The sequence below is a fragment of the Syngnathus acus genome, chromosome 20 (genome assembly GCF_901709675.1).
Source record: "Syngnathus acus chromosome 20, fSynAcu1.2, whole genome shotgun sequence".
Taxonomy (NCBI): Eukaryota; Metazoa; Chordata; class Actinopteri; order Syngnathiformes; family Syngnathidae; genus Syngnathus; species Syngnathus acus.
In genome coordinates, this window is record NC_051104.1 from 49,608 (window position 1) to 75,435 (window position 25,828).

The 25,828-nt window shown below is 45.5% G+C and overlaps 1 protein-coding gene across 2 annotated transcripts in view; it reads right to left on the reverse strand.

Annotated features, from left to right (window-relative positions):
- The window catches only part of stau2 (staufen double-stranded RNA binding protein 2), a 50,883-nt gene that overhangs the window by 12,191 nt on the left and 12,864 nt on the right, over positions 1-25,828 (reverse strand). For both annotated transcript variants that reach the window (XM_037279582.1, XM_037279581.1), the window contains exons 6-13: positions 24,916-25,075; positions 19,218-19,325; positions 10,780-10,992; positions 10,562-10,699; positions 8,507-8,635; positions 8,030-8,087; positions 4,950-5,314; positions 718-831 (exon numbers count right to left, since the gene is read on the reverse strand). In XM_037279582.1, the coding sequence (XP_037135477.1) occupies positions 718-831; positions 4,950-5,314; positions 8,030-8,087; positions 8,507-8,635; positions 10,562-10,699; positions 10,780-10,992; positions 19,218-19,325; positions 24,916-25,075 (1,285 nt within the window). The remainder of the gene's footprint in view (positions 1-717; positions 832-4,949; positions 5,315-8,029; positions 8,088-8,506; positions 8,636-10,561; positions 10,700-10,779; positions 10,993-19,217; positions 19,326-24,915; positions 25,076-25,828) is intronic.

Consider the following 25,828-nt stretch of genomic DNA (forward strand, 5'->3'; position numbering starts at 1 on the left):
AATTCTCTCCCAGGGAAAATAAATGTAAATGCGACAATAAGCGAGAAGCTGTTCCATTCCATTTACAGCTAGCTTAACGGCGCACGTGACCTTCTAGGTAAACTGCCCAAATCTATCGGGCCTTTCGGCCTACTTTGTTCAAGCGTCAGTGTTTGGGGGGCTGCTGATGCCGAGCGAGCCCTCATTGTCGGGTCCTCCCTTTGTGGCCACGCTCGCACACTGTACAGAGGAAGAAAAGGCCTTTCCTAACAGTCGGTCATGCCCCAGTGCTCCTGGCAACAACAGGTCCAGAGGACGCAGACCTGCCTGGCCCATATTGGCTCGGCTCTGCGTTAGCGGCGGCAGCGCTAGCCCCCTGTCAGCCGGCCCATTCAAAACGGGGACGGCCCTTTATTAAAGCTTTGAAGAGTGCCGGACAAAAGGGCGTCCTATGTTTAGATGATAGAATGTAAGCAAGTGCTTTTCTGCTTGACCAGCACAAGACAAAGAGTCTCATTTTTGAATACAAGGCGTTGCAACGCCAGAGAGTTGCAGTGAGAAAACCAAAAAAAAAGGAGGGAAAAACCCAAAACCCCAAATGAAATTTACAAAGCATTTATTGATAGTTTTTTTTTTATATGGCTGATATTTTTACAAATTTATCTTAAGCTCATATCGTACTGAACAGCTATAAAATTAGAACCACTTCTTCCTAAAAAATATTTTCAGTGAACATACCTGATCATGGCTCGCTTGGAGGGTGCTCCCGGTGCCGTGAAAAGTCATTTGCACAGGAGAGAGGGTCAGATAGGTCACAAAGTCCTTGCCACTCTGCGCATCGCTGTACTGCACCTGGAAGAGGTCAAAGACAAAGGGATGAAGTGTTGGCGCCGTTTGAGAAAATACTCGAGCTCATTAGAACATACTTGAAATGTGAGATGGAAAGCAATGTAATGCACAGAACGCGAGATGCTGAACTGAGGAGGAGACGGGCCAAGACGGAGTGAAAAAGCGGCTGCAGAAAAAAACTCTTCTGACAGGTTCATAAAATCAAAACCTAAGGGAGACTCAAATATATACATTCGATCTGGTATTGCGTCTTCAATGCCATGTAAAAAAAATAAAAAGAAAGGAGGCATGAATAAACAGGATGGAAAATGCTAAAAATGGACTGAGGTGAAGGTTCAATTCATGAAAACAAAAAGCATAAGATTGTTTTTTTGCTTCTTTTTGCCCACCCTTCACATTTCCCTCCGCTTTTTTTTTTTTTTTGGGTCTGGGTTCTTTGGCTCATTATGAGAATTTAATCTGGGAACATTTGTGTTGTGGGTCCGTAGTGCCAACTGACACACTATGTGATTTTTGACTGTATAAATAAAGCTCACATGGCTTCCAGCTCCAAATTCTGGATTACAAAACAGACAAATTTGGCAGGTCACCAATCATCACCTGGAGGTATTTCTTTCACGGCAGAATAGTTTGAAGTGGCCCGATTACTTCAAGGCCCACATGGGACGTCAGGATGAGGCACCGTGGCACCGCCACCGTCTTATTTGTGATGATTTGGCCCAACTAACGAGCGTCGATAACAAACTAGCCCCATTCTGTGTCGGAGTGCGTGTTCGGAGGCATCTGTGAGCGCATGCATTTTAAACAGGCCTAACTAATCATACCAGGTCCCAGCCTCTAATCCACTTCCTTTACAGACAAAAGGAGGAGGAGAGTTACGCAAGGCCTGCAATTGATCGGCAGCACTAATGTGGAACGACCTATGACATTTGGCCTCAAAAGCTGGCTCCGCCTCAAACGCTCCTCTCTTCCAGCGAAGAGCATGCGAGAAACCAACTGCGGTGGCATGCCGAAAACTGTACACGATATTAATTGCGCTGCACACGGAGACCCGAATCCATTCATCATCCGCGTACAAGACTAATGGCCGCCGTCCAGAGAAAGCCCAGATAAAAAAGAAGTATCTTTTGACTATACTTTAATAAACGAGCCCTCTTGCTGGAGGAATGCTGTCATTGTTTGTGAGACGCAATTAGAGGTCCTCGCCGAGCCACTTCAGAGGGGACCCCGGGGGTCAAGAGTGTTTTAAGCACACTGTTAATATACCTTTCACTACGGCTAATGGGAGCAGATTGAGGGTAAACACAGCTGGTAGTTGGGAGCAAAAATTAAAACTTGTAAACAAAGTGGAGTCAATTATTAAAATCGAAAAAGAAAAAAAAAAAGAAATACAAAACAGTACCTTCTGTTATAATTGTAAAGTGATGGAATCAGCAAAGATATTTGGCTGGCTGGCAGTTGGGTGGTTGTCGACAGCGCTGAATCAAGCCGCGCTGCGCCAATTTGCGATTCCATTAAGAGTTTAAACACGAATGATGGCGGAGGTGGCGCCGCTCCAAGATGGACGCCGACCAGCCTGCCAATGAGCTGCGCTGACGTCTGGCGCCTGTGACGACCGCTTGAGTCGGATTCACCCTCATGGCTCAAGTGACACAGTTCTCATTTTGGGCCACCCCAGGCCAAATATGGAAAAATTAATTATTGATTATGGTTAATGTGTTTTATTTGTATACTGCCGTGTTGGATATATGTAGGAATTAAGGATAAAAAGGTTTAGAAAATATCTACCAAAAAAAAAAAAAGTAAGCCTGCTTGTGCTTGGTGGTAGTTAACTGAAAAGCAATTCAATGTGTTTTTTAGGAGTGCGTCAGCACGCGTGTGAATCTCCCTAATTTACAATTGAGATGGTTTATCAGTTTGAGTTTTCGCTGGTTGCCCGGTAACGTCATGTTGGTTTTGGCGGGGGAATTTTTGGAACACGTAGTCATGCATGACGATGCACTAATCGGTTCTTAGTTGTTTTTTTTGTTAGTCGGGAAAGGAAAGAAAAAATTTAATTTATTCGTTCAATCATTTAATTCTCACGAAAGCACTTGGGGGGACCGGTTTGATTAAAAAAAAACGTAGTTGAACACAGGCAAGATCAAAATGATGCTGAAAATACTGTTCTAGCATTTGCTAGGTTTAGATTTTAAATGTTTGCAAATGGGCTTGATTGTGGCATAAAAAAAACACAATGGCTCAGTTTTTCCAAGGCCACCATGTCGGCAGCACGATGGCACACTCAGCCAACAGTGCATTAACTGTCTGATTTATATCACAGACAAAAGTTGTTTTCCAAGATTGCTCTTCACAGAAATATGCTACGCGGCGCAGCTGGAAGCCATCACCTACTAATGGGCTAGGATAAGCCTTCTTCCCAAAATGTATTTTCTCAAACAATTTCCAAAGTAAACAAAGAGACGAGGAGTGAGGTGACGACAAGAAGGGCGCTGCTCGAGTCTTTGGACAAGATGGCCCGTTTGATGTTGATACAAAGAAACGAGAGGCGGCCTTAGAGATCGGAAAGATGACTAAAAAAAAATAATAATAGAGGGGGGGGAGATATTTGAGTGCCGAGCAGGCAGAAGAAGTGGTCGGTCGGCATCATTTGAAGTGGTTTCTCAATACGGCCAAAGGAGGAAGAGGAGGGACGGAAGAACAAACAAGGAAGAGTGTGAGAAAATCCTGGAATCAAACGAGCCACCCGCCAAGGATATGTTTTTATGAATATGTGCTTTTCCGTCAATGTCTGGCGAAGTCTTCCCTCCCACACTTTGATTCTATTTAACAAGCTGGAGAGCAGAAGTGATGGCTATCTGGTCTGTGTTGTTTCTGATGAATAGTGCAGGTTGGTAAGATGATGTGATGCTTTCAGCGTCACTTAACGATATGGCGCTGATGCAGCGTGGATAACAGGGAGGATGTTATAGATCTGAAAAGTTAATATCCGTTTCCTTCTACAGTACTATGTCTGACCCGAATTTGAGATTCTTTGGATTTTGGACGACTGCTGTCCATATGCAACCAAACCTCAAATACACTAAAAAATGAAAAAAATAATAAAGTCCCTTTATATTGGTTTGGGCAATAACTCAAGTTGAAAGAATCGTGGAGTGTGACCACCATCAAAATGTGTCATGTCTAAACTAATTTCCATTTTTTTTGCTTTACTAAATTCAACAGCCAAGAGCGTTGTCATTCCTAATTGATGCTGAAAGATGGAAATTCTCTTGGCACCTGCCTGTTACATTTGTATTGTTTATTGAATGACAACGCTGCACTTTTCTACTGGCAGGGCCCCGGCCTGCCATAAACAATTTTTTATTATCCAAGCTAATGAGAGCAACTTTTTTTTTCTCTATCACGTTGGCTTCTGGAGCTATGTCAGATGTCAACAAAATAAAAACAAAATGTAGGTCACTGTACCAGAGGTAGTTTGGATTTTTTTTTTTTTTTTTTAAACACAAAATATACAGTTTATATAGTAATGGTAAGTGGACATTAAAATTTATTTATTTATTTATTATTATTTCTTTTCATATTTATTTGACGCAAAGTGATGATTGTTTCATGGAAAACTTGTTTTTGGGCTACCTTTAGACTCTGTGGTGAGTTTAGACCACAGACACGCTTAAATGCTTTACAAAAAGCCTCAAGGCAATGTGTTTGTGTTTCATTCAGATTTAGGTTCATTACACTCCCTGATACGAAACATCCTCTCGATGAAACGTATACAGCGTCGCCTGCATGTTTCAATTACAGCCTGGCTCATATTCCGACGTGTTTATTACCACACATTAATGCAAGGAGGGATTCACGGAGCAAGATTGAAGCCCGATGTCAAGAACGCAGATGAAGGCTCGTACATTCAGGGAACAAGACGGGCTCGAATTTAACACACGCGCACGCACGCGCAGGCTTATCCCGACTCTTCAATTCCACTAAACAGAACCTGCTGTGTGGATGCGTGTGTTAGCGCATACATGCTAGCGTGTTTTGCCAGGCTGAAAATCCACTTACACTATTACAATGCAGTTCACGTCTTAGCGTCTGGAGCGTGGTTAATTTATGAAGCGTACCTGGAAGCCCTGGATCCGAGCCAGGTACTCCAGCTGCTGTGCAGGTTGCACCGACACACCGCAGGCCAAAGGGGGACTTGTGGCCTTTCCTGGCAACATGGTGGCGGCGTCTGCCATGGGCGACTGGCCGTTTAGCAGCAGCTCCCGTGCCATGGTGGCTGTCGGGCTGGGAACGGGGGATGGACTGCAGAAGTAGGGCGTGTGTCCCGGAGGTAGCGGGCTGCCGCAGGGGGTCATGTCTTTGGAGGGCATGTAGTTCATGGAGCCGCCGCTGCCGTTGGAACCTGGGGAACTGCCTCCCTGCTTTCTGCTGGCTTCCATCTCCTGGTAGACATCAGGACTGAGGTGGAGGAGACCTTTCTGGGCTGAAAAGGTTGAGAGGGATGTTGTTTAGTGAATACATTTTCAAAAGTGAATGATATTAACACTGCTGAGTCTCTATTGCTGAGTCTTCAGACATTAACAAAATGAAAGCGGATGGAAAAGTGAAGGACCACCCAGAGTTTAATCAGGAAGCGAAATTTCATACATGAACCGCCGAGATGACAGCCATACAACTTCATTCACGTGTGTGTGTGTGTGTGTGTGTGTGTGTGGCTTGGCTTCCAAAGTGTCATTCCATCACTTTGTGTGGTTTGGCAGCGGCGAGCTGGAGCGATGTGAGTGCAGCTTCTTTCTCACTCAGAAACGCAAACACAGACACATCAACCAACATCAACACGACAAGCGGGATTGCATCAGTGATGAGAAACAGCACAGTCGGCCGCCTGGAATCATGTCTCGCTTTGAACACAGCGGGGGGGAAGAACCGGGAAGCGGTTTGCTTCACGAGCCCTCGGCGGAATTGGAAGCACTTCAAGAGCCCGACGTTTTCAGGTTGTCCCGCGAGTCGTTTTCGGTGGCCCAAAGAAACGGCACGTGGGAAGATCGCTCTGACATCATTGCCCTGAAATGGCTGCGACAGGTGGACTGAGGAAACGGGGCAGGCCGCTTTCGTCACTTTGCGACTCGGATTCAAGCGCAAGACTCAACTTGGTGCGACGATAAAAGTGAAGGAACCAGTTTTTTGACGGGAGACGAGCTGGGTGTGGAGGCGTGGATGTGAAAAGCATGCCGAGCCTCCTCAATTCATCCAAGGTCACCAAAGACAGGAGGACCAGCTGTGTTCATGTGTGTGTTTGCGCTTGTTTGTGTGTGTACAGACCAACAGCTGGGAAGAAAGTGTTGGAGCAAGCGCATGACTGACAGCACACTTCCTGTTTGACTGACGGCAGCCATCACACATGCAGACGAGTGAGCGAGAGAGAGATTTGCACACTTGCGCTTCACTTGGAGCTTTCTGGGAATCCAGACGCCCATGTTAACAAGCTAAGTGGGCATTGAAGGCCGCGATGAAACCCAGGCGCTATTACTCATACGAGAACAATCTCCAACACGTCAGTCGTGACACAACCTCCGCTGGTTTAGCCTTTTTTTCTTTCCCCAGTGAGGAGGGCAATAGGAATTCACGCAAAAAATTCGGCTTTGCAGCGTTGGTCGTAAAATAAAAGAAAGATGCAGGCCAACATGACATCAGCAGTGGACAAAGAGTATTACGTGCATGGGGCTGGGGTTTTGCTGCAAGTTTCCAGGCAGTTTCGGAGAGGGTCCGCCCATGTTGGGCGTCCGGCGGGCCAGGGGGAGCGCTGGAGGGAAGCCAGAGCCAAGCATGAGACTGATCGAAAACAGATAGGGCCAGAGCCCGCCGCTATAAATCACCCCGGCGGAGCGAGACCTTCGCACAGTTCACACATGCACACAATGCGCCGACACACACATGCACAGCAGGAAATGAAATGTGGCAACTCCGCTGAAAAGCCCGGCTGCAGGACCCATGGGAATAGACGAGAGAAAAATCACTTCTCGTACTAGTCTTTCTTTTAACGCTCCCTTCCAGTCCGTAAGGCGCTGTTAGTCGCGCCGCGACGTCCCGCAGGCCGCAAACATAAACAATGAGCTGCGTGTCAAATTTGATAAAAAGTAAAGAAATAGCCCATTTCAGATTTATCATCGTGTCGGGAGGCGTGGATTTGAGAGGAGGCATCGATGGGTCACCAGAGTTGGGTTAAATGTCTAAATCCTTGTGCACTGCCGATCGTGACCACGAACACTTTTTTTTTTTTTCATTGAGTGGTAAATGTTTGTTCAACAAATATTCCAAACGTCTCGGGTGGTCAACCATAATAGGCAAATTAGCAAGAGACTTAAGCCTGATAATGAGTAAGGGGCAAATTATGAATGGGAACGGCGAGCCAGATGAGGGGAATTTTTGCACGAGGCTTCACTCTGGATTTCTAATTGGGCCAAATCACAAACACGAATGTGATGAATGCGCAATGCAATGTGCTTGTGTATTTGTGTCAGGGCATGGCGGCACTCAATTGGATCTGGATGATGACAGCGCATTGCAATTTAAAATACGGATTTGTTTGTTGTCTATGCCGCATCATATGGGCTATTTTTATTTCTCCAGCTGCTGGCATTTAAGTTAACTACTTGTTGCTGTTTGCATACACTGCACGGAGGGGAACTGTAAGCAAAAAAAATAAAAAATAAAAAATAAAACAATAGAAACCAGCTGTAAAGATGCAACACATTTTAACTGTGGCTGACTTCAAAGTTCCAGACTTTGGTATCTTTGTTATTTTGTCTACAGTTGTTTTGAAACGTCGCCTTGAGTAGTAACTCGTCGATGGAATTTTCATCCACGGCCCGCATCATCTTGTGGTATGCGTGCCGAGTGCACGTACAGGATAATGTGAATGTGCGCTAATCCTGAGTGAAATGTGATGTTTTGTGCGCACGGAGAGGCGGCGGAGGGCCTCCCCAGAGGGCCTCCGTGTACAGGCCCTGTAAGCCTGAGTGAATGGGCCCCAATTCGCAGGCTCCCCACGAGGAACGCACGGCCGATTAAACTGACAGTCAAGATGCCCATTGACCAGTCACAGAGATTAAATGGCGGGCCATCTCGCCGACTAAAACCACCTGGGGACGAGAGGAGGCGGAGAAGGAAATGGAAAGAGGGACGTGCCGATACTCACTGTTACTCGTCGCTTCGGTAAAAGGCGCCTTTTGTCCATTCCAGCCTTTGTCGTCAAACTGCGGTGATGCGGCGGGGAAAGGGGGAGGGAAGGGGGTGCAAAGTAAGAGAGATGTATTCTTCAACAGACAGCTTTTTCCACGCATGTCAGACAAGTTCCTTCCTACTGTTTGGACCACAAAGAGACGCTCACATGCGAGAACGCTTAAGGAGCCTAGTGTCTGTCTATTTAAGTGGGTGTGTGGGGGGGGTTGTCAATGTTGAGCGCCCTCAAAGGCTCCTATTCAGCGCCGCCGCTGTGGATCTATGCAGATACAAACTCGCACCGTCACAAACACTCGTGTATGCGGCAACCAGCCCGAGCGACGGTTGGGATGAGAATTAGATGAGTTTACATACAGTATGTGTCATATACTTGATGTTCCTAATAATTTGATTGTGTTTTGTTACGCAAGTATCAATTTATGATGAAAAGTACCTCTGTTGGATTTGGAGGGAGCGTAGAAGCTTTGTATCCCAGCTGCAGCAGCATCGCCTCAGCAGCGTTCCGTTTGGCCACCTTTTTGTTCGGCCCAGTTCCCGTGGAAACCTCGTTGTTTACCTTCACCTGAGTAACAAACGCGCGCAAACATTCACAATGGCTGCGAGGCGTCACTTTATCACAAGTCGGACCAAAATCTTGGCTTTTGACATTTTCAGTCACTTTCAGTTTCCTTCTCCCGACTGAGCCAGCCACATAATTTACACTTTTCCAAAAAAAAAAAAGGAAAAGTGAAGTGTTTGTTTTTCAGCGATCCCGAAACATTAAATCTGTCGAGTAAAAATGTAAGCAGATATTTTCAAGAGAATATCAGATGTCATTATGTTATGCAAACAGACAATTACGCAATACAAATAACGTGAAAGCGGCCGGAGCCTGTTCAGGCTTCAGTGCGCTTACTCAAAGCGTTCTGACATGCTCGTTAACGTCCTCGTTTAAACGCATCATACGGGCCACGAGCGAGCCATAGTACTGTATTTTCCTCACTTTTAGGCACACTTAAAAACTTAAAATTTACTCAAAAAACCACAGTGCGCCTTATAATGCAGAGCGCCTTATATATAGATCAATTGATGAATTTGTTGATCCATACTGGTTGTACACAGCGCTCTGCCAAAATGTTTCAGTACGTTTTAGTACGACTAGTAAATTACAAGGTCACATTGCTTCCCAGCATTACGGCAACCGTGGTCAGGGGGCATCACTGAATAGCTGTTGTACCCGCGAGGCTATTTCATTTCAAAATGGGCTGTTCCGTTAATGTTTTCGAGTACGTTTACGGATCGATATCCAACGGAATCATAAATAAGCAGCACCAATGTGTTAAATCCTTAGTCGGTTCCGATCACTTTTATGGGAGAGTGTTTGAGAAACGTGACTGTTTACAGGGGGCTGCCACGACACTTTGCTGAGGCTCATGGGAGTCTGAGAGCTGAGGCTCATGGGAGTTTGCGGGTGGCTAATGCTATAATGATAGCTGCTATACGCACGAGGCTATTTCATCTCAAAATAGGCTGCTCCGTTAATGTTTCGAGTAAATTTACGGATCGATATAGAAGGGAAACATAAGTAAGCAGTACCGATGTGTTAGATCGAACTTGAGTCAGTTCCGATATTTATAGGAGATAGTTTGAGAAACGCGATTGTTCACAGGGGGCTGCCACGACACTTTGCTGAGGCTCATGGGAGTCTGCGAGCTGAGGCTCATGGGAGTTTGCGGGTGGCTAATGCTATAATGATGGCTGCTATACGCACGAGGCTATTTCATCTCAAAATAGGCTGCTCCGTTAATGTTTCGAGTAAATTTACGGATCGATATGGAAGGGAAACATAAGTAAGCAGTACCAATGTGTTAGATTGAACTTTAGTCAGTTCCGATCATTTTATAGGAGATAGTTTGAGAAACGCGATTGTTTACAGAGGGCTCATTGGTTATTGGCTAGTGAATGCATACCGCAACCCTAGTCAACCTCAGTTTGTTGCAGTATAGCTTCTATTTTATGCGCCTTTTAATCCGCTGCGCCTTATATATGAAATAATTTCTAAAATAAAAAATTCAATGAGGGTGCGCCTTTTTTCGCACCAAAAGGCGTACTGGATTATATGGAAAAATACGGTAAATGACTTGTAAACGCAATAATTCTTCAAAAAATAAACACAGTCTATTAGAGGCACTTCAGACGAGGTGAAACATTTTCTTTTCCTTTCTGCGAGTCGCGGTTGAAACGCAACAAAAGAGACGTAAACAGACACTCTCTTCACTCCCTGTGACACAGAACAATGAGGAAACTTAAGAAGAGAGTGAGCGGGCGACACAAAAGAACGCCACATACATTCACAGGGCCTCATGTGCGGAGAAAAGAGAACAGCTTGACGCTCTGTTGCACTTACGAGAGAAGGACCAGAAAAATAAATAACAATAATGATAATAAAAATAATAATGCTAATAATAATAATAACATATGCGACTTGATGTGTTTTGTCATTATGTACCTGCATGATGAATTCCCTGCGTCGGGGCATCCCCCTCTCCGATAGCAGCAAATACTCAGGCTCTTTCTCCTTCTTGGCCTGCTGGATCTGGGCCAGGCGGCTGATGGGGTTCATGCCCTGGCCATAGTCCGGTCCCGTCTCGAGGACCAAATGACAGGAGCGTGGGATACGTAAGTCAAAATAAAATAATTGCCCATCCACTCAGGCTGGAGTACTACCTTGAGGATGGTCTTAGTGCGTTTCTTGTAATGTGTTTTGGGTTTTTCCACAACGGGGATGAAGGGCAGCTTCTTCAGGTCCTGCAGAACGGACAGCGCAGCCCGCTTCTTGGACAGCTTTTTGCTGTTGCCTTCGCCCTCGGCTGAGAATTCCCCAACGGTGACGCGGGTCAGGAAGCTTTTCATGTGCGGGGGTCCACTCTCCTTCAACACCTATGGCATATACACAAGCGCAAAGGGAGTTCCGCGAATGAAAATGTTGATTTGGTTCCAGATGTTTTTTCCCCGGGACTGATACACGAAACAGGCTTGTGCGTCTTGCATATGTGTACACAGAGGCTTCCGCGGATCCTTGTGCATACGTGTTTTGGTCATGGTGTGTGTGTGTGTGTGCGTGTGTTTGTGTGTGTGTGTGTGTGTGTGTTGGGAAGCATGTGCAGCGCACTCTGCAAGTGGCTACACCAGGTGGTCTAAAACATCTGCTCTCAATGGTCACAGTGCTACCCGCCCATATACTCATGTTATTCATATACAAGACACACAAGCACACACACACACACACACACACACACACACACACACACACACACACACACACACACACACACACACACACACACACACACACACACACACACACACACACACACACACACACACACACACACACACACACACACACACACACACACACACACACACACACACACACACACACACGCACTGACGTACAAGAACACATTAAGAGTAACATGCTCCTAGATGACGGTCTCTAGTGATGAGGACTCAGTTTCCTTCCTCTAGCCTCTGGTCACCTGGGAGACCTAAAACAAACACCGGCTGGCGTTAGGTCATGCTTCTGCAATCACATCTACTTCCTGTGAAGTACCAGAGCTGGGTTTGTGTGTGTGTGTGTGTGTGTGTGTGTGTGTGTGTGTGTGTGTGTGTGTGTGTGTGTGTGTGTGTGTGTCTGTGTGTGTGTCTGTGTGTGTGTCTGTGTGTGTGCGTGCGTGCGTGCGTGCGTGCGTGCGTGCGTGCGTGCGTGCGAGAGAGAGAGAGAAAGAGAGAGAGAGAGAGAGAAACAGGTGTGGCTCTGAAACATTTAAGGAAAACAAACAAAAAAGAAGTGAGAATTAAGTTGAACACTCTAGCACAGTTCACCTAATCAGTGTTGTTTCGTTTTTTATCAAGCAGTGTTCATTAACCGGGATGCCAACAGCTCCTTAATCAGAGCACAATTTGCAGCGCTCACAGAGCAAATTGTTGCAATCAAACAAAACTGCAAACGGCTAATTTCAACCCAGTGAACTGATTAAAAGCGATAAGTGGAACCATGAGCATTTCTCGGATAGTTGACACAACAACACACCACAGCGCAGAACAGCACAGGCTAATTCTACGCCATTACAGGAATTGAGGCATAATGTCCCAATTATTGCCCATTCAATAAATAAGTGCATGCTGTTTGTTTTTGGTTAAGAAAATAAAATGACGCTAATGGAGGCCGTGGCACCAGTTCGACGTAAAAATGGAAGGAATGGTCCAGACTAAATTCTCCAAAAGTAAGATTTAAAAAAAAAATAATAATAAAAATTCTTCAATTCGGACTCAATGTGGTTATACTTAACAAAATACCTCTCATATCTATTCTAAACGGCGTGACTGCCAAGCACTCGAGAGCATGGCCAGTCTGTGCTTTCTATCAGGTTTTTTTTTCCCTGTCAGCATTCTTGTACAATGAATACACTTTATATTGCACAGAGAGGCCTTGGAGTACAAAACTAATAATTTAAGAAATACATGTACCGTATTTTCCGCACTAAAAGGCGCACCGGATTATAAGGCGCACCTTCAATGAACGGCCCATTTTAAAACTTTGTCCATATATAAAGCGCACCGGATTATAAGGCGCATAAAATAGAAGCTATACTGCAACAAACTGAGGTTGACTAGGGTTGCGGTATGCATCCACTAGCCAATAACCAACGAGCCCTCTGTAAACAATCGCGTTTCTCAAACGATCTCCTATAAAATGATCGGAACTGACTAAAGTTCGATCTAACGCATTGGTACTACTTACCTATGTTTCCCTTCCATATCGATCCGTAGATTTACTCGAAACATTAACAGAGCAGCCTATTTTGACATGAAATAGCCTGGTACGTATAGCAGCTATCGTTATAGCATTAGCCATCCGCAAAGTCTCACGAGCCTCAGCTCGCAATCTCCCATGAGCCTCAGCAAAGTGTAAACAATCGCGTTTCTCAAACGATCTCCTATAAAATGATCGGAACTGACTAAAGTTCGATCTAACGCATTGGTACTACTTACCTATGTTTCCCTTCCATATCGATCCGTAGATTTACTCGAAACATTAACAGAGCAGCCTATTTTCACATGAAATAGCCTGGTACGTATAGCAGCTATCGTTATAGCATTAGCCATCCGCAAAGTCCCACGAGCCTCAGCTCGCAATCTCCCATGAGCCTCAGCAAAGTGTAAACAATCGCGTTTCTCAAACGATCTCCTATAAAATGATCGGAACTGACTAAAGTTCGATCTAATGCATTGGTACTACTTACCTATGTTTCCCTTCCATATCGATCCGTAGATTTACTCGAAACATTAACAGAGCAGCCTATTTTGACATGAAATAGCCTGGTACGTATAGCAGCTATCGTTATAGCATTAGCCATCCGCAAAGTCCCATGAGCCTCAGCTCGCAATCTCCCATGAGCCTCAGCAAAGTGTAAACAATCGCGTTTCTCAAACGATCTCCTATAAAATGATCGGAACTGACTAAAGTTCGATTTAACGCATTGGTACTACTTACCTATGTTTCCCTTCCATATCGATCCGTAGATTTACTCGAAACATTAACAGAGCAGCCTATTTTTACATGAAATAGCCTGGTACGTATAGCAGCTATCGTTATAGCATTAGCCATCCGCAAAGTCCCACGAGCCTCAGCTCGCAATCTCCCATGAGCCTCAGCAAAGTGTAAACAATCGCGTTTCTCAAACGATCTCCTATAAAATGATCGGAACTGACTAAAGTTCGATCTAACGCATTGGTACTACTTACCTATGTTTCCCTTCCATATCGATCCGTAGATTTACTCGAAACATTAACAGAGCAGCCTATTTTGACATGAAATAGCCTGGTACGTATAGCAGCTATCGTTATAGCATTAGCCTTTCGCAAAGTCCCATGAGCCTCAGCTCGCATTCTCCCATGAGCCTCAGCAAAGTGTAAACCAGTGGTTCCCAAAGTGGGCGGTACCGCCCCCCTGGGGGCGGTGGAAAGATCTGGGGGGGCGGTGAGGAAGAAAGGGGCGGTAGGGGGGCGGCAGTCGATTTGTACACAACACGCCGCTCTGGCCCAGTCAGATCCGACAGCATAGACTACAAAAGCAAAAGCTCAGGTTTGTAATTTCAAGCATGTAATGTTCAGAATTTTATCTTATAATAAAAACCGCATTCTGGCGGTCAACATCATGCAGTCACCTTGCTTCTTTCCAAGCAAAGAAACCGACTGAAAATTACTGACCGCGGGGATCTACGACTTCTTAGTGAGTTCCAGCCTGATGTTGAGAAGCTTATGTCCCTGCACCAAGCACATCCATCCCATTAATATTACGTGTGAGACAATGAAGGTTACTGGTGGAATGTTTATTTACGATTCTATGTTGCTGAAACAGTTAAAACTGCTAAAAAATAAATTGGTTTACTAAATACTAAATTGGGTTTTATTTGTGAAATACACATTTGTGTTTAACCTTTCTCTTTTCAAATTGCAGCAAACCAAATATCAAGAAAGAGGTGTTTGTTTCCATATGTGCCTTGGGGGGGGGGGGGGGCGCTAGGAATTCACTGGGGAGCCAAAGGGGGCGCCAGCCTGCAAAAGTTTGGGAACCACTGGTGTAAACAATCGCGTTTCTCAAACGATCTCCTATAAAATGATCGGAACTGATTAAAGTTCGATCTAACGCATTGGTACTACTTACCTATGTTTCCCTTCCATATCGATCCGTAGATTTACTCGAAACATTAACAGAGCAGCCTATTTTGACATGAAATAGCCTGGTACGTATAGCAGCTATCGTTATAGCATTAGCCATCCGCAAAGTCCCATGAGCCTCAGCTCGCAATCTCCCATGAGCCTCAGCAAAGTGTAAACAATCGCGTTTCTCAAACGATCTATAAAATGATCGGAACTGACTAAAGTTCGATCTAACACATTGGTACTGCTTACCTATGTTTCCCTTCCATATCAATCCGTAAATTTACTCGAAACATCAACGGAGCAGCCTATTTTGAAATGAAATAGCCTCGCGCGTACAACAGCTATTCGGTGACGCCCCCTGACTACAGTTGCCGTAATGTTGGGAAGCGATGCGACCTTGTAATCTACTAGTCGTACTAAAACGTACTGAAACATTTTGGCAGAGCACTGTGTACAACCAGTATGGATCAACAAATTCATCAATTGATCCATATATAAGGCGCACTGGACTATAAGGCGCACTGTCGGCTTTTGAGAAAATTTTAGGTTTTTAGGTGCGCCTTATAGTCCGGAAAATACGGTAATTGTTTCTAGCACACGCTCTGGCGGAGCGAGGATTTCTTTTTCCGTGGAAAAATATTTTTTACCACCCCCTAAATGTCTTCAGAAAACACTGAAACATTTATTACATGTTCCCTTTGGAGGACTGGGGGAAAAACATGATCTGGCATGGCGCCTAGAGTGATCCGAGCATATTTCAGGGGTGGCCAGCCCCCCATCGAGCTCTGCCACAGATTACACTCATTTTTAAGTCACACTTGCAAATTTCTAACAGAATGTAGGCCAGCCAGAGCTCCTCAGGTACAATAGAAGAGAAATACGGCATGGATAGGAAGCTAAAACAAAAGTAGGGGTCCGGCAAAATGAAGAAAGACTCTTTTGTGTGATGACTGGTGGATGGACAAGCCTTAGGGGGCGGGGGGGTTGTAGCTTCTCGTAAGATGGGTGGTTCTTGGCTAAGTCTCTCTACTCTTGTGTCCCTCTTTGGAAAAAAAGTGCCTCCGATCCAACAAACAAGCTGTGATTTATAGATCGGGTTCCTCTTTGATGCCGACATCTGCTTGATATTGCCTGACAGGAGGATTAAATGAGCCAACTGGCTCGGAGGGTGGCGGCGACCCACATCGTCGCGGAGGGATGGGAAAGCAGGCGCTGGCTAGCGGTGACTCACGGCTAATTTTGCAAGGGAAGGAATGAGATGTGAAAACATGGCCACTGTTGTGTGAGGTCTGCACCTGAAAGATGACCAGGGACACTGAAGATGTGAAAAATGAATTGTGCCGCCTTTCCGTGTTCTTCAGGCAACTGAATGCGACTCAAGGCGTGAAAATGAAAATTCCACACAGTGACAGATAATGAATCACACCAACACGAATTTAGCCATCCTTGTGTATTAATAGCAACTCCGGGAAGAACGCCTATGTCTGATGAGCAAATGTGTTTCCAACAAAAAGAAAAACAGGCAGGCGGCAGGAGGGCTGGCCAGGATAACTTTCCTAACTCATTCGCAGGAAACACCAAAGAATTAGGTGTTGCTTCCTTCCCTACTTATCACCTATATAACCATCGCTTTCCCAACTACCGTAATTTTCGGACTATAAGTCGCGTTTCTTTTCATAGTTTGGGTGGGTGGGCGACTTATAATAAGGAGCGACTTATATGTTGTTTTTTTCAAAAAGTTTCCCAAAAAAAAAAACGAACCGCGATGTAGCAAGGGATTACTGTAATTTGAATTTCAAGTGACGTCAGCAGCGCGAAGCGGCGTGGCGGTTGTTTACAAAAAGGACAAAAATTGATCACGGGATGACGAAGATGACGAAGGGCCCCACGTACTACCGGCATCATTAGCGGCTTTGTTTCTAAGTGACACGGAGGACAAAGAGTTTGAAGGATTTAAGGATTTGGAGTGACACAGAAGGTTTGAAAAACTATTATGGCTTTTACGCACGCCCGGTCCTACTCTACGGAGCTCTCTTTCACCTCCGTGGATAGAAGTCGGGGGCCGGCGCTCAGCCGGGTGGCTGTCCGGGGACGGTGGATGGGGCTCGGTCATGGCTTTTACGCACGCCCGGTCCTATTCTATGGATCTCTCTTCCAACTCCGTGGCTGTAAGTCCACGCCGCCACGCGCCTGGAAGTTTGTTTTGTTAAATAAAGAGCCGTTTACCAAACCCACGTCTTTCCTTGTACTTTGTTAACGCTACAATATAGTTATATACTAGATCCGTGGAATAACAACGAGGCTGACGTCAGGGCGCACGCACGGCGTTGTTGACAAGGGACGAGGAATTTGATCGATGGATTTAATGATTTAGTGCACAGATGGTTTGATAACATTATTGCTTATATAATAGTTATTTGATATCTAATTTATATATCGTTATATGGGCCTGTGGAATATTTTGAAGTGCAAGCGCCGTCAGCGGCGCACACCCATTGTTGACAAAGGACGATCGATGGATTTAATGAATTGGAGTGACACAGATGGTTTTATAAACGTGTTATTTATGTAATAGTTTTTTTATTAATAACTCTGAATGTTACGTCAGGCCCGTTCTCAGCTCTTCGTTTGTGTTTATGTCACGTTAGCATACCTATCGTTTAGCCCAGGGGTGGGCAAACTACGGCCCGCGGGCCACATCCGGCCCACGGGACCGTTTAATCCGGCCCGCCAACCCTGAATTAATTGTATTATTAAACTTTTTTTTTTGTCATTTTGCCTGCAATGACTGCGTTTCCCCAGTAGATGGGGAACCGCTCGCCTGCGCATTTACTACCGGAAGCCGTGTCAGAAAGCTCGGTGCACACTCACAAGTGCGTGTACGTACGTACTCAGTAGTACGGACATGGCGCACTCGCGCTCTATTTGTATCAGTCCCGAATTTAGAGCGTGGGCTGTGACGACAGCATTCTTGTAATTCGCTCGCTGAGCTTTCAGATACAGTTTTACGCTAAAGCCACCCACAAACCTTCCCCTGGAATCCTTCCATTAAAATGAGTGGCCCGAAGAAAAGAAGTGAGTGCCGAATGTTAAAAGAGTGGCCAATTTGGCTCGACGTACGCGACGTGACGTTCAGCCACATCAAGCCGTCACAGATCGAGGTAAACGGATCTCTCCTAAGAATTGCCACAACAAATTTTACTCCAGACTATGATGCACTAGCAAAAAAGGGAGACCAACAACACTGTTCCCACTGAAAATGAAGGGGAGGCTCTCAAGTTTGTTGTAAAAAAATGCATTTTGAATATGATTTGTACACATAGCAGGGATTGAAACTAGCGACCATTCTCATTTTCAAACAATGCAGGATGCTCAAGGACATTGATGCACCACCTGTTTGCGACTAATCTTAACCTGTAAAGTTCTTAAGGCTTACTTTAAGGAAGTGTTTCCCGTTTCCTCACCTCTGTTACCAGGTGTTTGTGAGTTAAAACTCTGCTCTGATGTTCAGATACCCCTCACCGTGTTGCCGTTTTGATTACTTTATTTGGATGTATGCTTTCACCGATTCTTCAAGATGATATATTTGGTCAGAATGTTTGCTGTTTGATGTGATCTCATAAGATAAACATTTTTCATTAATCTGACCTGCAGGCACTGAAGTGATGGAGACTGTTATTCATAATAATAGTGTCGTATTTTATGAGAATCACTGACAGCAGTTTTTTAGTGATTTTTTATTTTAATGCTGTTAATAAATGCATTTGTTTTCAAAAAACTTGTTTGGAATATCCATGCTTTACTACCTACTAAAGGCCAAAATCTTTTATGCAATGACCTTTACAGGTCGCTTATATTACTTCACACAAACACTACGTCCATCTGCTCCTGGTTCGGCCCTCCGGTCCAAATTTAGAACCCAGTTCGGCCCGCGAGTCAAAAAGTTTGCCCACCCCTGGTTTAGCCTGTTATTGCTCGTTCATGTCTGTTCTTGGTGTTGGATTTTGTTGAATAAATTTCCTCCCAAAATGCGACTTATGCTTCGGAGCGACTTATATATGTTTTTTTTCACGTTATTGTGCATTTTATGGCTAATGCGACCTATATTCCGGAGCGACTTTTAGTCCGAAAATTACGGTACTCCATCGAGGTCTGAGGAGGGGAAAGGAGAGATTCAATGGCAGCAGGAAGGGAGGAGGCATGCAAAATATACCGAGCCTCTCTTGTTTTTGGCACCTCGAAGTGTTGAGGAGAATGGGCGATGAGGGACAACTTATTGGATACGTCAGCTGAAATATGGTGAAAAGCCAAAGAGAACAGACCAAGCCGGTCGTTTGAGGACATCATTGATTTTTTTTTTTTTCATGGTCAGTCAAAGTCAAGAAGTCTTTCAAATCTCTACAAGACACAAAACCTTGAGCATATCTTCTTACCTCAAAGTTGACAGTCAAGTTCCTCTTCAGGGCAATTTCATAGACCAGGCTGATTTCTGACTTGCTGGCATCAACGCCCTCTTCACTCTCCACCTTTTCTTCTAGATCCTAATGAAAGAATCAAGAAACAAACTTCGGAATCATCCGTGACTGTTGGAGAAGTGCGTCCAGCCATGTTGTAAAATTACAAATCGAGGAGGTGCAACGTCAGCCAAGTTATGATTCTCATTTGACGACTGGCTCACCGTATTGGAAAAGCACAGCTGTATATCAACTCTTCATTCCCGTGAGACAAATTAATCACCGTGAATATCGTGAAACATTTTCTCCTACGAGCAGAAATGAGATAACTGGAGTTTGTCAAGTGTATGTACTAGGTTGGTACGTGGGAATCGAATATTTGAGGGTCACTGGCAAAACAACAAATGCGTGACATTTATTTTTATTGTAAATAAATTCTGAATAGCTCAAAGGCTAACTCTAAACAAAATCCTTAAGTGCTGAAATGTGACTGACTAATATTTCAAACTTGGCAGATCATGCTATGTTTATGAACTCGCCTTTGATTTACTATTTAGTGAAAAAGTGAGCGCGCAAGTACAGACTCTTTTGGTGTCAAGTAACGATTCATTTTGGGCACACATTGCTTTTTAAAGCATTTTGATATGAAATTTATTCTGCTTAGAAAACTGCAATTGGCGCGAGTAAAACGGAATGATCGAGCAGATCGGTGACCTTGCTGTGACAAATTACAAATGGATTTGACTTGAGTGCTTCTAAGATCAGCAAAAGTTCAGCAAGTGAAATGGAATGGAGCTGGAGATTTTTCTGATCATACCGCAGATGACAGTAAATTGTTACACTATAACAGCAAAAACAAAGATTTGAAGTCTTCTTACATGTTATTAATGTCATCACCATTATTGAGCTGAATTAAAAAAATATATATATTTTAATATTTTTTATTTATTTACCGTATTTTCCGCACTAAAAGGCGCACCGGATTATAAGGCGCACCTTCAATGAACGGCCCATTTTAAAACTTTGTCCATATATAAGGCGCACCGGATTATAAGGCGCATAAAATAGAAGCTATACTGCAACAAACTGAGGTTGACTAGGGTTGCGGTATGCATCCACTAGCCAATAACCAACGAGCCCTCTGTAAACAATCGCGTTTCTCAAACGATCTCCTATAAAATGATCGGAACTGACTAAAGTTCGATCTAACGCATTGGTACTACTTACCTATGTTTCCCTTCCATATCGATCCGTAGATTTACTCGAAACATTAACAGAGCAGCCTATTTTGACATGAAATAGCCTGGTACGTATAGCAGCTATCGCAATAGCATTAGCCATCCGCAAAGTCTCACGAGCCTCAGCTCGCAATCTCCCATGAGCCTCAGCAAAGTGTAAACAATCGCGTTTCTCAAACGATCTCCTATAAAATGATCGGAACTGACTAAAGTTCGATCTAACGCATTGGTACTACTTACCCATGTTTCCCTTCCATATCGATCCGTAGATTTACTCGAAACATTAACAGAGCAGCCTATTTTGACATGAAATAGCCTCGCGGGTACAACAGCTATTCGGTGACGCCCCCTGACTACAGTTGCCGTAATGCTGGGAAGCGATGCGACCTTGTAATTTACTAGTCGTACTAAAACGTACTGAAACATTTTGGCAGAGCACTGTGTACAACCAGTATGGATCAACAAATTCATCAGTTGATCCATATATAAGGCGCACTGGCCTATAAGGCGCACTGTCGGCTTTTGAGAAAATTTTAGGTTTTTAGGTGCGCCTTTTAGGGCGGAAAATAGACTTAGACTTAGACAGAACTTTATTGTCATTTTGTCAACACTAGGTGTGTACAAAACGAAATTTCGTTGCATACGGCTTTCAACAATGTAGAGGTATTTCGGCTGGTTAAAAAGTGACATTCTATATAAAAATATGAAATAAGATAATTATAAAGTACAAAGTGCAGCAGTGATAAAGTATGTAAACAGTGCAGGAGACAAAAGCAGTATTTACAAGTGTGCAGAGGAATGCTACGTTTGAATGTTCAACAGTCTGACGACAGCAGGGAAAAAACTATTGCAGAACCTGGTGGACCTGCAGCGGATGCTGCGAAACCTCTTCCCAGAGGGCAGCAGGGAGAACAGTCCATGGTGGGGGTGTGATGGGTCACTGATAATATTTCGGGCTCGGGACACGCAGCGCTGGGATGACAAGTCCTGAATGGAGGGAAGAGGAGCCCCGATGATCCTCTCTGCTGTCCTCACCACTCTCCTCAGGTTCTTCCAATCGGAGGCGCTGCAACCTCCACACCACACCGAGAGACAGCTTGTCAGAATGCTCTCTATGGTGCTTCGGTAGAACGTCCTCATGATGGGTGGGGGCAGGTGGGCTCTCCTCATCCTCCGCAGGAAGTACAAGCGCTTCTGTGCCCTCTTGACCAGTGTTGTGGTGTTCACAGTCCAGGTGAGGTCGTCTGTGATGTGGACTCCCAGGAATTTAGTGCCGCTGACCACCTCCACAGCTGAGCTGTTGATGATCAGTGGAGCGTGGTGAGGCTGGTTCTTCCTGAAGTTGACGATGATCTCCTTCGTCTTCTCCACATTCAGGATCAGGCTGTTTTCTCTGCACCAGCCCACCAACTGCTCCACCTCCTCTCTGTAGTCCAGGTCGTTGTTGTCCCTGATGAGGCCCACCACCGTTGTGTCGTCTGCAAACTTCACGATGTGATTGGTGGTGAACCTGGGGGCGCAGTCGTGTGTCATCAGGGTGAACAGCAGGGGGCTCAGGACGCAGCCCTGAGGGGAGCCTGTGCTGAGGGTGATGACATCTGAGGTGTTCTGTCCGACCCGGACTGACTGAGGTCTGTTGGTGAGGAAGTCTAGCAGCCAGTTCCGAAGGGGGGTGCTGAAGCCCAGGTGTTCCAGTTTTTCCACCAGATGTTGTGGAATGATGGTGTTAAACGCTGAGCTGAAGTCCAGGAACAGCAACCGCACGTGGGTGTTCCTCTCCTCCAGGTGAGCCAGGCTCAGGTGAAGAACGGAGGAGATGGCATCCTCAGTAGAGCGGTTCTGCCGGTAGGCAAACTGGAACGGATCGAATGTTGGCGGGAGTCTGGAGACGATGTGATCTTTGAGCAGCCTTTCGAAGCACTTCATTATGATGGGAGTCAGTGCCACCGGTCTGTAGTCATTCCATGAGGTGATTTGAGGTTTCTTCGGCACCGGAATGATGGAGGCAGCCTTGAAGCACACTGGCACTTGGCTTGGTCCAGCGAGATGTTAAAAATGTCTGTGATGACACCAGCCAGCTGGCCTGCACATTCTTTGAACACCCGCCCAGGTATGTTGTCGGGGCCTGGGGCCTTACGTGGGTTGACTCTTCTCAGAGTCTTCCACACGTCGGCTGAGTCAAGGCAGAGGGCCTCCTCTTCCTGGTGGGGAACAGTTTTAACTGCAGGAGTGCTGTTTAGTGCCTCAAAACGCCCAAAGAAGTTATTTAGACCATTCAGGAAGTCAGCATCAACCTCACCCACCGGGGGGGAGGGTAAGTTGTAGTCCGTGATCGCCCGTATGCCTTGCCACATACTCCTGGTGTTATTGGCGTCGTGGAAAAAATCCTGAATTTTTCGACTGTGGCTTCGCTTCGCTAGCCTGATGGCACGGTTCAAGTTGGCTCTCGCTGTCCTCAGTGCCTCCTTGTCGCCAGACTTGAAGGCTGAGTTCCGTGCTCGTAGCGTATGACGTACATCCTCAGTCATCCAGGGTCGTTGGTTGGCTCGGGTGATGATGTTCTTAGTGGTGCTGACGTCCTCGGAGCATTTGTTGATGTAGGCTGACACAGTCATGGCGTACTCATCAATGTCGATCTGATTGTCATATGTTGCTGCTGACTTGAACATGTCCCAGTCAGAGCACTCAAAGCAGTCCTGGAGTGCCTCCATGGCCCCCTCAGACCACACCCTCACCTGCTTCACTGTGGGTTTTGCTATGATCAGCAGGGGCCTGTATGCAGGGATTAGCATAACAGATAGGTGGTCTGAAGAGCCGAGGTGGGGGCGGGGGGCTGCTCTGAATGCATCCTTTATATTGGTGTAAACCAAGTCCAGAGTGTTCTCTCCCCGAGTTGGAAAATCCACGTGTTGGTAAAAATGAGGGAGAATAGTCTTCATGCTAGCCTGGTTGAAGTCCCCAGCAATGATGAAAACCCCCTCTGTGTGCGTGGATTGCAGCTCACTGATTGTCCGATAGAGAACCCTCATGGCCTCTTTAGTGTTAGCGCTAGGAGGCACGTACACAGCCGTGATGCTAACAACAGTAAACTCTCTGGGCAGGTAGAAGGGTCTGCAGTTAACAGTCAAAAGCTCGATGTCCGAAGAGCAGAAGCTGGCGACAGATCTAGCATTTTTGCACCAGTTGTTGTTGATGTAGACACACAGCCCACCTCCTCGGGATTTACCGCTTAGCTCGCTGTTTCTGTCGGCGCGGAATGTAGCGAGCCCCTCCAGGCTAACGGCGTTGTCCGGCATTGATGAGTTCAGCCATGTCTCCGTCAGGATGAGAGCGCAGCAGTTTCTAACTTCCCTCTTTGAAGAGAGTTCCAGTTTTAGATGGTCCATTTTATTATCCAGTGAGCGGACGTTGGAGAGGAAGATGGATGGAAGCGGCGGTTTGTAGGGGTTAGCTTTAAGCTTAGCCGTTAGCCCACCTCGACAGCCGCGCTTTCGCCGCCGGTCACACCGCCTACGCTTACTCCTCCTCCGGCGTGTGCTGCCCGGCGAGCCCGCTGCGTCGTGAGCTTCTGGGGCTAGCGCCCTAAGCACTCCGAGGCTACGCAAACAGACTAGGGTAGTTGTGGCTACGAGTCCGAAAACACTTGATGACCGTACCTCCAGCAGGCGCTGGCGATCATACACTAATCTACTGGATGGATAAACTAAACTTTGTGTTGTTTGTAGTGTCCTAGGCGACATATTTTGCGAAAATCCTCGTCGGATGTTGAGACACGTAGCGGCCGCGGCCAACTGGGGCGCCGCCATCTTGGAATTTTACGGTAATTTACTAGTCGTACTAAAACGTACTGAAACATTTTGGCAGAGCACTGTGTACAACCAGTATGGATCAACAAATTCATCAATTGATCCATATATAAGGCGCACTGGACTATAAGGCGGCTTTTGAGAAAATTTTAGGTTTTTAGGTGCGCCTTATAGTCCGGAAAATACGGTATTATTAATGTTTTAATTTTGTATTAATTATTTTTTATTTTATTATTTTATCTTAAACATATTATTTAAGAGCACTTATTGTTGCTCTCGATGTGTCTGCATTTTCACTGAGGACATTCCATGATGTTTTACTTGGGAGTCAAAGGCACAGATACTATTTACAAAAGCACCACAATGTGCAACAAATTGCACAACGCGCCTCAGTAAAAGCGGAAGACAAAAGAGCTCATTTACGGATGCAACGACACGACGGGTCAAGCAAATAACGCAAGCAAAATGTAACAAAAGCCGAATTACTGGCAATTAGCAGGTTGTGAGCATCTGGGGTAAATTGATTTGCCGTACGAGACAATAACACTTGGCAAATTCGCCTGGAGGGAAACGGAAAGGTGCAGACGCGCTGAGAGACAAAAAAAAGGAGGTCAAAAGAAAATTAAAAGCAACCTGTGGTGGTCTTTCGGGGATGGGCTCATTGCGGAGGGCTTGGAGGGCCTTCATGGCAGCGCTGTGTCTGGCCGCTTGGCGAGTGCGCCCCTCCCCGATGAACTCGTGACTCCCCACGGAGAGCTGGACGTAGAAGATCTTGGGAATCGGGTAATGGTACCTGAGACACAAGTTCATCAAATTAGGAGTTGCTCATGTCCCCCACAAAGGAGAAGATCTTTGTCAAATTGAAAAACAAAAAGGAGGCTTGAACATTAGGAGGCAATCTAACCTATTTTATGTACCTGTAAAAATAAAAGGTCGCGCAGCACATTCGGGTCAATTACGACACAATACCCCGTTGGCCAATCACTTAACTGATGTCTTACTTTTATTTCTCGGCTTGGGCTTGCCAAACAAAGCAAAGGGACACATATATCCTCTCCTCTTTCTTCTGATCCTCAACATAGATTTTGTTCTCTTTCATTGGGTCCGGACAGAGTGGGACTAAGCTGTCAGGCGAGTGATAGAGTGGTCTAGAAGTCCATGTGGTGACCGCCCCCCCCCCCCCCACTGGGTCTGGGAAGGGGGTGGGGGTCTGCAGAAGGGAGGGAGGGCAAAGAAAGAGAAATAGTGGGAAAGCTAACAAGAGGTGGGAGGAATCCAAAGTTTTTAATATCCGTTTGCCTGTCCTCTGCTTTCATACATGGCTGCTGACGTCATGTCATTCTCAGCCAAGTAGGACAGTCCAATCAAAGTTCACGCTTGTCCTCTTGACTATCCTAATACGTCTTTGTTTTTTTGTTTTTTTTAAATATTCCGACTGTCTCCTTCGTATATTTCCTGCAAAAACATTTTATCCTCTGAATGGCAGGAGGTCTTTTCCTCAGCAGGCAGCTGTCAGTTTGTCCGTCCTTCCACATCCATCTGCTTT